The sequence below is a fragment of the Lycium barbarum genome, chromosome 1, assembly GCF_019175385.1.
Source record: "Lycium barbarum isolate Lr01 chromosome 1, ASM1917538v2, whole genome shotgun sequence".
NCBI classification, from domain to species: domain Eukaryota; kingdom Viridiplantae; phylum Streptophyta; class Magnoliopsida; order Solanales; family Solanaceae; genus Lycium; species Lycium barbarum.
Genome location: NC_083337.1, coordinates 3833049 through 3844378, shown reverse-complemented (window position 1 = coordinate 3844378; position 11330 = coordinate 3833049). Strand labels below are relative to the sequence as shown.

General features: G+C 35.2%; 1 protein-coding gene across 1 annotated transcript; it reads right to left on the bottom strand.

Moving 5' to 3' along the window:
- Positions 1–416: 416 nt before the first annotated feature.
- On the bottom strand, positions 417–4880 carry LOC132629588 (uncharacterized). The gene is made up of 4 exons (XM_060345096.1): positions 4666–4880; positions 2519–2718; positions 1428–1903; positions 417–826 (listed from the first exon to the last, which is right to left on the bottom strand). The coding sequence occupies exons 1-4, from the start codon at positions 4820–4822 to the stop codon at positions 787–789; spliced, it is 873 nt and encodes a 290-aa protein (XP_060201079.1). The 5' UTR covers positions 4823–4880; the 3' UTR covers positions 417–786.
- Between the last annotated feature and the right edge of the window lie 6450 nt (positions 4881–11330).

Sequence of the window (11330 nt, the reverse complement as noted above, 5' to 3'; positions counted from 1 at the left end):
TCTCAGGTATAAGAACGGGGGAATATCGTGATCTTATCCTTGCAGAAGGACCTTACAACCTGGGATAATTCATTCCAAAAGAATGGAGAAAGGAATTGTAGTGCTACCTTTATCTGAAGGACAGTATTGAGAAAAAAATTTGGATAGTAAAACTATATAGAAACAAAAAAAAAAAGAAAAACCGGTACGTCCTCCGGGATACTGCTTTCTAAAAACCAGCTAAAAGCAGTACAATGCAAGGACTGTCTAAGTGAGTGAAGAAAATTGCCACATAAATTCTGCATAAGATTTTCATCTCTGTCCTCTCAAAATGTAATTAAGGGTCACATTGTTTGGGCAACATAAGCACAGCAAGCAACTGACATTATAAAATAGGTAATAGACAAGATGCATCACGGAAAATAGAGAGCCTTAACTTGTAGGAGAATAAATGCCAATAAAAGATTGAATTCAAGAATCAAAGACTGCAACTTTGTAAAAATCCAGCTACAAATTTGAACCGCCTCATAGAGCACGTAGTGAAAGGATACTTCAGATATAATTTCTTGAAAGTACAATTGGAAAAGAGAAATTTGACAGAGTTGGTACAGTGCGAAATATATTACAAATGAACATGATAAACTATCCATCAGTGAAAGAAGGCTGTTGTAATCTCCTGTTATTCACAAAGCAATCTTGTTATCTTGCAGTAATTTGGTTCTTTGAGAGAGCGCTTTAGAGGCAAAGTCCCACCACAAACAGGAACCACAAAAAAATGACACGAATTGCATACAGTGCAAATATCCTTCAATGTACACCTGCTTTTTTCTGCACTATGCTTTCGATTCTGCAAAAAGAAGTTCAAATTTGTATCAGACAAGTTTCCACACAACTAGGGGTGGCAAAATTAGCCAACACGCCCAATTTTGGGCTGGTCATTGACCCGCCCATTTCAGCCCAACCCATTTCAGCCGATTAAAAAGTCGGGATGATATGTAACCCAAATTGACCCATGAGAAATCTTGTCAAATATTTTCAAAAAGACAACTTTTATTTGATATGTTATCTATAGCCATCATAAAGAACACAAAAAGTTTTATTAGCTGCTAAAAAAATATAAAAGAGCAGCAACAACAACAACAAACCCAGTGTGGTCCCACAAGGGGGGGTTGGGGAGGGTAGGAAACAAAGAAATTATAAAAGAGCAAACAATGAAATTAAAACGTAGTAAGAATTGGGCAGGTAGGGTTATGACCGACCTTTTAGCCCATTTCAGCCTGAGTAACTTTTGGACAGATCAATAACCCACCCATTTATTAACTCAGCCCATTTCGACCCGCCCATATTCAGCCCTACCTGCCCATTTGACACCCCTACACAAAATCACCCAAAAAGTGTGGCAATGAGAAGTAAAAGGGCACTTGCTTCTGGATATGCTTATACATTACCTCCCTCTAAGCTGATGAACACCCTCAAGAACGTCCAGTGCTTGCTGTACCTTTGAGTTTTCTAGTTTCTCTTTGCTTTCAAGTATTAAGGATGAAAATCTCAAAAAGGTGACAAGTTCTACTTCAATGTCTCTAAGTTGTTGGTCTATATGTTCCAAAAACTCCTCATATGAAGATACCCCCTTTAAACTATTGATCCTGTCGGCTTCCTTGGACATGTTCCCACTTGTTGATGCCTCAAGATTTTTCAATTCATCATCAGTTACAAGGTTGGCATTACCATCATTGGGAGCTTGCGATTCTTGGCTATCATCTAATTTTATAGTTTCCTGGTTAAAGTCTTCATTTTCATCTGAACTATCTGGATTTTCATCCTTCGGAGATACGATTCGAACGGGACTTGGAGCGTCATCTGTAGTAATCTCAAGGTCTAAAGCGACATCTCCAATCAACTGCTTCTCCCTCATAGATATCGCCTGAAAATAGATGACATCATGAAAAGGGAGAAGAAAGTTATATATTTGAGTAGCTTTGACAGAAATTTTGTTCCATGATTAATGGGAGTAGCTCTTTCATCTGAACTTTTTAATTGAAAACCTATTCATCCTTTTGAAACTTGATTTATCCTCTGGAATAACACTCAACTCACTAAACATAGACTCGCTGCATTTCACATGACTGTCTCAAGTAGTTCACCTTTCTCTACACAAGCGACTTCATTAAAGATCAAAAAGCAGGTCAAATCACTAAGCTAGATTTACTTGTGTACTCTAGTTTTTCAATTTTAGGCTTCATCCACATTACTAGAGAGAGAAGAGCAAAATTGAGTTAAGATTTTACAGATCCTGTTTTCGTTCAAAATAAACACGGTACTGATTCTGTTTTAAATTTTTAATCAGACATGGTAGAACAAACAAAAGGTAGTAAGGCACCATGTTGAGCAGGAATTTGAATCCATGAAGTGTGGTGATTGAAGTAATTTAGTTTTGTTAAGTTTCATAATGATTTTAGATCTTTGATATCATATAAACTTCCTCAGCTGAAGGAAAGCAACTACCCAAAGGAGAAAACTAAAAGATAGTCAAGTATACCTCATTAAGCTTTGCTGCAAGTTCATCAAGCAATTCAATGCGACTCTTTGACTTCTCCATGGCTTGCATTATCTTCTTCTTTTGAAAAAGTAGCTCCCTGGCATCATTTTCCTTTCCAGTTCGAACATTAATGGCTGCCTGTCGCCGAAATTTCTCTGCTGCTTCAGACAATCGAAGTAGCCTCGATCTTGCATTATTCGCTGAACAGCCAGGATTCTGATCAGTAAGAATTCAAACTGTTCAATAAATATTATGCTGTCCATAGAACCAATGAGTAAATAACCAAGGAAACAGAAACAGATAAAAACAATATTGGATAAAAGTGATCCAAGACGAAGTTGTAATATAGTTTTTCAAATTTTTTCATGCGAAATAATAAGAAACATAACAGTTACAAACTTTGTAGCATCTTACATAACAGGCTTGTAAAATCTCACGTGTAAATCCTCATACAAGTAATTAGCAAAACATAAAGGCAAATTCAAACAGAATCTGCCACTAAATTTGACAAACAAACAAGAGAAATCAATCAAAGGTACAAACTTTTGCAACATCTTACACAGCAATGCTTGTAAAATCTCACATGTAAATCCTCAGATAAGTAATTTGCTAAACCTAAAGCCAAATTGAAACAGAACCCACCACAAAATTTGACACCCAATAAAAGAGAAATCAATCAAAGGTAGAAACTTTGCAGCATCTTATACATCAAGTTCGCGAAACCTCACATATAAATCCTCAAATAAGTAATTTTGCATAAGCCAAATCCAAATAGAACCATTAAAAGGGCAGAGATTTGCTTGATCATGCCAACTAACTCCATCAATCAACTTATCAAAATTCAAAACGAACACTAATATACTAAATTTGACACCCAATAAAGGAGATATCCATCAAGCCTTTGCAACATCTTACACAACATGGTAAAATCTCACATGTAAATCCTCAGCTAAGTAATTTGCAAAACATAAAGCCAAATTCAAACAGAAAACCACTAAATTTGGCACCCAATAAAGGAGAAATCAATCAAAGGTACAAACTTTGCAACATCTTATAAGCAAGTTCACAAAATCTCACAAATAAATCCTCAAATAAGTAAATTGCAACACATAAAGGCAAATTCAAACAGAACCCACCGCTAAATTTTACACCCAATGAATACGAACTTGGCAACATCTTTTACACCAAGTTCGCAAAATATACCACATAAATCCTCAGATAAGTAATTTGCAAAACATAAAGCCAAACTCAAACAGAACCCACCACTAAACTTAACACCCAATAAAGGATAAATCAATCAAAGATACAAACTTTGCAACATCTTGTACACCAAGTTCGCAAAATATGACATATAAATCCTCAAATAAGTAATTCTTGCACATAAAGCCAAATCCAAACAGACCCATGAAAAGTTCAGAGATTTACTTAGTCAATCCAACTAACTTCATTGATAAACTTATCAAAACAACAACAAAAAAAATATTAATTTACATGAACTTATCATAAATACAACAACAACAACAACCCAGTGAAATCCCACATCGTGGGGTCTGGGGAGGGTAGAGTGTACACAGACCTTACTCCTACCAAGGTAGGACGGCTGTTTCCGAAAGACCCTCGGCTCAAAACTTATCATAAATAAAGAAGAAGAAAAAAAAAACCCATTCATATAAATACCTTTGTTTTTTCTGCTTTGTGATTCTATATGGAAATATAAGTCAATTTAAACTGAACCCACCACTATATTTGAAACCTAATAAAGGATAAATCAATGAAAGGTACAAACTTTGCAACATCTTGTACTCCCTAGATAAACTTATCAAAACAACAACAAATACAGTATATAAATTTAAATGAATTTATTATTAAAAATGAAGGGGTAAAAAAAAAAAACATTTATATAATTACCTTTGTTTCTTGTGCTTTCTGAAGATGGTCAAACACAAAAAGGAGAAACCAATCAAAGGTACAAACTTTACAACATCATGTACACCATGTTCAAGAAATCTCACATATAAATCCTCAAATAAAGCCAAATCCAAAAAGACCCATGACAAACTTATTAAAACAACAACAAATACAGTATATAAATTTACATGAACTTATCATAAATAAAGAAGAAGAAAAAAAACCATTTATATAATTACCTTTGTTTCTTGTGCTTTGTGCTTCTTTGTGAAGATGGTCTAATTGTTCTCTAAGCTTCTCTGTGTTTAAATTATTAGTAGCAGAAGTAGCAAAATGTACCATTTTCTTTGGATTTTTCCATTGAACAAACACAGAAAAAGCAGAATTCAGTATCATTTTCTTCTCTTCTCTATTCTTAGAATACAGAATTTTCTTGTAATAGAATTTTCTTGTACTAAAATTAAAGGGAAAAGGTTAAAAATACCCTCAACTATGGAATATAATACCAATTTTATCCTTGCCATCTTTTTTTGTTTATCCTACCTGGTTAATAAACTTCCATCTCAATTGACGTGATATGCTTTCCTTTTTAGTTTGTCTCAAAAATAATATTATATTTTTATATTTGGAAATAATTTAATTTAATCAGATGATTTATAAGTTACATAAATATTTAAAATTTGTTTTGGATCACAAATTTCAAAAATCTTCCTTTTTTCTTAAGTTTTGTAGTAAGTCAAATGGTGCTACATAAACTAGAACAAACGGAGTAGTATTTTTTTTGGTTGACATGGAGCTTCAGGTCGGACAACCCCTCTCAACGCCAGTTATTTTTTATAAAAATATTATTTCTCAGTTGAAATTCCAGTTCTTGCTTCTCCAATATCAAAAAATAATCTAAAAAATATTGTTGAAGGGGTTACTATTTTTTCAATCAATAAGTGCTCGTTTGGTACGAGGGATAAGGGATAATTAATTAGGAGATTAGGTTTGGGATGAGTTTATTTCATGATTGGTTGGGATAAAATCCTGTAATAACTAATCTCGAGATTAATTATTCTAAGATTGTAGCATTATTTTTATCTCACATTGAGGGTAGAATAATAATTTCGGAATAACTAATTCCGGAATAACTTGTTCCCCAACCAAACGAGCCTTGAAGGTTCAGAGGGTAAAGTGGAACTTGTTCTAAAAGGTCTGTGCATGATCTGAAATCTTGATTTCTTACTTCTACATTATCAAAAAGATAATCTAAAAAAATGTTGTTCAGGGAATTATCGGTCTCGTTCAAAAGCTGGTGGTGTATTTTTTCCCAACCATTAAAGGTTAAGAGAGTAAAGTGAAACTTGCTCAAAAGCTATATGCAAGATCTAAATGATTCAAATCTTTTTAAGAGCTAATAAATGGCTGTAAAAAACAACAACATACCAAGTGTAACCTCACAAGTAGAGTCTAAGGAGAGTGAGAATGTATGCAAATCTTACCGCCGCATTTGTGAGGTAGAGAGGTTGTTTATGATAGACCCTTAACTCATAATAAATTGTTGTAGAAGTTTTAAAGAATGTACATAATACAATGACATTTAGATAGATTTATATGTATCCATTAAGTGTAAATAAATATGATCGAATATTTAGTTCCAAGTTTTCAATTTTAAATTTTATATTTCTGAACCTCTAATAGAACTTTTCCTAATATTTTAAGGCCTTAAATTAAACTATTGAAATCTTCATAATAACACATAATATTTTTAACAACAAAATCCACGATAGTATATGTAAACATATTCCTGCCATCTCATTAACTTGAATTATTTTTTCATTATAAATAAATGAGAAAAGACATCATTTAACCCTTGAACTTGGTACGAAAACTCACTTTAGCAACTAAACTTAAGTTGTATTTATATACCCCCCTTAACAACTTTCATTTCAATTATTTTCCACCCTAAAAAAATAATATCACTCTCACAATGTGAGGTGTATTAACTCGCGCCATGTCATTGCCACGTCAATGCCACCTCATTGCCACGTCGTTGCCACATTGTTGCCACGTCAAAATTACCAACACTTCATTTTTTATTTTTCTTTTATTATTTTTTCTCTTTCTCTTTCTTCTTTTTTCTCCTCATCCTCACCCTACTTTTATCAACTACTACGCCGCCGCTACCGCCGCCGCCACCGCCGCCGCTACCGCCGCCGTAAAAAAAAATCATTATTATTATCAGTCCAAATTGGACAAACTGCCATTCAAAAAAAATCATCAAATCTTCACTAATACGCCGTTGTACTTCATCGATTACGTGATTAAGTCTCCTTGAGACTTCAGCAACTTCAAATGCAGTACTGCACAAATCAATTGCATCATGTAACTCCCAACTGAAATCTGCCATGGTAGAAACACTAGGTAATACAGAGAAATAGTAACAGAGAGTTCAGAGATTTATTTGATGAAAAGGATTAAACTTACATACGGGATATTAGTATTTATAGGAGTTAAATGACGGTTAGCGGAGGGAGCTGTTATTGGAAGGAGCCCCCGGGTGGGGGGCGGCCACCACCACCACCACCATCTCCCACCAAATTTCATCAAACTTCTTCTCAAATTAGTCCCACTTAGACTCAAATTCGTCCAAATTGATTGTTTTGATTGTTATTGTTGGCCATCATTAGTTTGGACGAAATGTCGTTAAAAGAAAAAAAATCACCACCGTCATCTTTAACCCACATCCACAACCACCACCATCATCTCCCCCAACAAATTTCATCCAACTCCTTCTCAAATTAGTTCCACTTACACTTAAATTCGTCCAAATTGGTTGTTTTGGTTGTTATTGTTGGCCATTATTAGTATTATTATTAGCAAACCCATTTCTTGTATAACCATTATTCCATAACTTTATTTTTGAAAGAAAATAAAAATCAAAATCAAGAAACAAAAAAATGGTGAAAATGAAAAGAAAAGAATGATGAGAATATAGAGAGAAAGAGGGATTTGTGAAGAAGAAGAAGAAGGACGAAGGTGGTGGGGGCGGGGCTGCGGGGTGGGGTGGGGGTTGTGAAGAAGAAGAAGGTGGTGGGAGCGGGGCTGTGGGGTGAAGAAGAAGAAAGTGGTGGGGGCGGGGCTATGGGGTGAAGAAGAAGAAGCTGGGGCGGGGCTGTGGAGTGGGAAGAAGATGGTGCGTGGGGCTGTGAAATGGGAGGGAGATTGTGAAGAAGATGGTTTTTATTTTTATTTTATTTTTTAATTGTATAATGTTTATTTTATTTTTTAATTGTATAACTTTTATTTTATTTTTTAATTTATAATATATATATATATATATGAGCGGGTCCACTTTTTTTGTTTTTCACTCTTTTTTTTTTTTTGCCACGTCAGCATTTGGGGTGGAAAATAATTGAAATAAAAGTTGTTAAGGGGGGTATATAAATACAACTTAAGTTTAGTTGCTAAAGTGAGTTTTCGTGCCAAGTTCAGGGGTTAAATGATGTCTTTTCTCTAAATAAATATTACTAATAGATGTTTGGTGTAGTAGCCTAGCAAAGGAAAATGTCCGAAGGTTGCACCATACATATCAATGGTTAAACATGGTTCAAACCCTTTTCAGGATATATTGATAAAGGTTAAAGATGGTTCAAATATATAGATAAAGGAGTCCAAGCCATTTTTATTGACGATGATTATTGTGGACATATAACTAAGAACTTTACATCCATGGATAAAGACCTTCGTGCTAGCTTTGCTTCTGTTTCTCTTTCAATTCTACTTGTAATTTCACGGCGCTTGCAGCGAATGAGGCAGAATTTTTGGGTGTAGATGCTGAGCTCCAAAAGTTAGAAAGGATGATCCTTAGCTCCAAAACGGCTACACACTTACTTTACTCTATACTTTATCGCTTTATTTCATCATCTATTTTACCTGCTTTAACGACTTTACCTTAAATTCCGCAGATATCATTTATCATCGAGTCCCGGAAGACAGCCGGAGGCCTCATTAGCATTTAAAGTCTTCAAATACAACTGGAGATATTCAGCATAAACATCGCGCATTCATTCAAGTCCTGGAAGACAACCAGAGACAACATTTGGCCACACTGCTTCATTAAAAGCCACACAGCTTCATCTTCATTCCCACACTCATATTTACTATCATTTTACACTCTTTATAATTTTACACTTCCAACTTTACTACTAATTTTGACATGAATTTCAGTTTTGACAGAAAATACATACAGAGACAAAGTGCAACGTGGAACTATTTCTTCTGCAGCGAACTGGGGCAATTTGTCGGGAAGGATAATCAGACTTCCCGACACGGGTCAAAGATCTACCTCGAACACTCGTCTCTAATCACAAATATTCTTTGCATTCCAGCAATTCAATTTTCAGAATTCTCAAGTTCTATCATGATACCCAGTGTCATCATAATTCAACACTGGGATAATATTTTGCAAGATTCGCGCCAATCGGGGTTCATTAGTCATAAGGCGTCGTAGTTGTCCCAGAACTACACTTGACCTGATTCTCGTACAGCCCGAGATATGTAGGCAACTCAGAGGCCGGAGTTCGGTCATAATCCTCTCAAGTTTCCTTCAGCCGGGACAAAATAGGCTACTGAGTCAACGTCTTTGCCCGACAACTCTTTTCATCATTACCGGGCAAAGAGGGACAAGTTGTTGACACCCAATTTTGTCCCGCCTCTCCCCCGAAATACCTAGTTATGCTTCTAACATTTTTGGAAAATTAGAAAAAATATATATTATATTTTACTATAATTATTAATGCCAGCGTTTCACTATTCTATTACAATACTAATTATTATTATTATTTTTTATTATTATTATTATTATTATTATTCAAAATTTTATCATTTCGGCATTTTTGCCAGCTTACGCACACGCATCGCATTTATCTTTGCATAATTAAATAATAGTGTTTATTTACTGTGGATTTTCGAAATATTATTGACGCCATTTTTTATCTGAACACTAATAATTGCATATTTTATATTAAGTAATATTTTAACACAAGTTATTTAAATGGATCTTTTATTTAAATGTAGTAGCCCAATCAACTCATACTATTTTCGGACCAATGCACAAAACCAGTCCACATTTTAATTCACCTGGCATCATTCTAATTTACCAGCCCAATTTAATTCACCCCAACCCAAATAATTAACCAACATTTTCGGACCAGCCCATTCTTTTAATTTTTGCCCAGCCCATATTTTAGCCAATCCAGCCCATACCCGTTTAAACATGACCCGGCCCATCCATTTCAAATAAGGGAAACCCTAAAAGAGTTTCCCTTTCTTCTCCTTCGCCGCATCCCCCCCCCCCCCCCCTGTTCTCTCTCTCTCCCTTCCTCTCTTCTCCCTCTCTTTCATCCTCATCGTCATCTCGCCTCCACCTCTTCCTGTCCCCCACGCCACTGCCACCCCCACTACTTCCTGTTCCCCCACGCTCACTGTCATCTCCACGTCCCTCTGTCCCCACGCTCCTCTCTCTCTTCTTCACACGAAAACCCTAACAATCCCCTATAAATAATTGTTTACCAGTCGTTGAAGAGAGGATTTTTGGATTGAAAAAACTCCCCCCAAGAACCCGGATGATTTTTTTTTCAGTTCATGAAATTCCCCAAGAACAGATTTTTTCGGTTCATGAAATGACCCCAAGAAATAAGGGATTTTGAACGGAGAAATCCCCTGGAAAGAAAAATCTCGGAGTCGCACGAAATCCCCTGAAAATTGAGTCCTTTAGTCTTAAAATCCCATAGAAATCAAGAACAAGTGGTTTAGCCGTAGAAACCCTCCCCTAGGATTAAAGCTGAAAACCCCAATTTTTATTTTTTTTTCAAATATCAAATTCGTAGTTCTTCGTGATAGTTCAAAAATATCGAATAAAAAAAGATTCAAACAATTTTCCTTCTGTTCTATTGGTGGCTGTTGAACCTGAGTCTCGCAACCTCGGATTCGGTAATTTTCGAGGTATATCGGAGACTCGAAACTCGCACCCTAGTTCGTTGCACCCCAAAAAGGTCTGCAATTCCCCTTTCTTCTCACTTTTGCATTTTTGTTCTGTCTTTTTGGTTATTTGTGGTCGATTATGTATTAAGTTAGCATGTTTTATGTGTTGTTTAGTTTAGTTACTGCATGGCATGATTTAGATGTTATTAGTCTTAAATTTTATATAAGTACATGATTGGTTCTATTTCTGCCTATCGCTTTCTCAGGCATTTGCTATATTCCTATTACGATCCTATTAGCATATTGGTTTACTTGTGTAAGTGATTAATTTGATCATATTGTGCTAGCTTGAATATCTTGTTTAGTCAGAATCGTTGAAAATGCTTATGTAGTATGTTTGATGGTTTACCTGATCCCTTTGTAACTTGTCAGTAGCTGTTTGGTATTTGGAAGCATAAAGTAATCTTTAAGCATGCATATGTCTGGTTGCTAGTCAATATAGAGCTGTTATTTCAAATGATGTTTGGCTTTAGGAAGTTTAAATTTTGTTGTATGTTAAACCCTGATGATAAGTTGTGTACCAATTTGTATAAGTTTGCTTAGATCTAAAACTACGTTCATAGAGACTAAAAGACATGTAACTTGAGTTATTGAACTGACCAAGACCTTTGTAAACTCCTTTCCTTTGGTTTTAAGTTCCAGCATTCTGTATGTTTGTGTGTGTATAATATACTGTGTGTTTATAGGTGTATCAGTCTAGTCTTATTTAGTTGAGGTTTTAGGCTAATATGTTGATCAAACTATATATGATCTACTTAGTCCTCAGTATGGATTTCTGTTCAGTCTTGCTTATGTTTAGTTTATCACATCTGTTTATGCTTCGCTTAGTTAATGGTTTGATCAGGTGATTCACCTGTAGGATAGCTCAAACCCATTT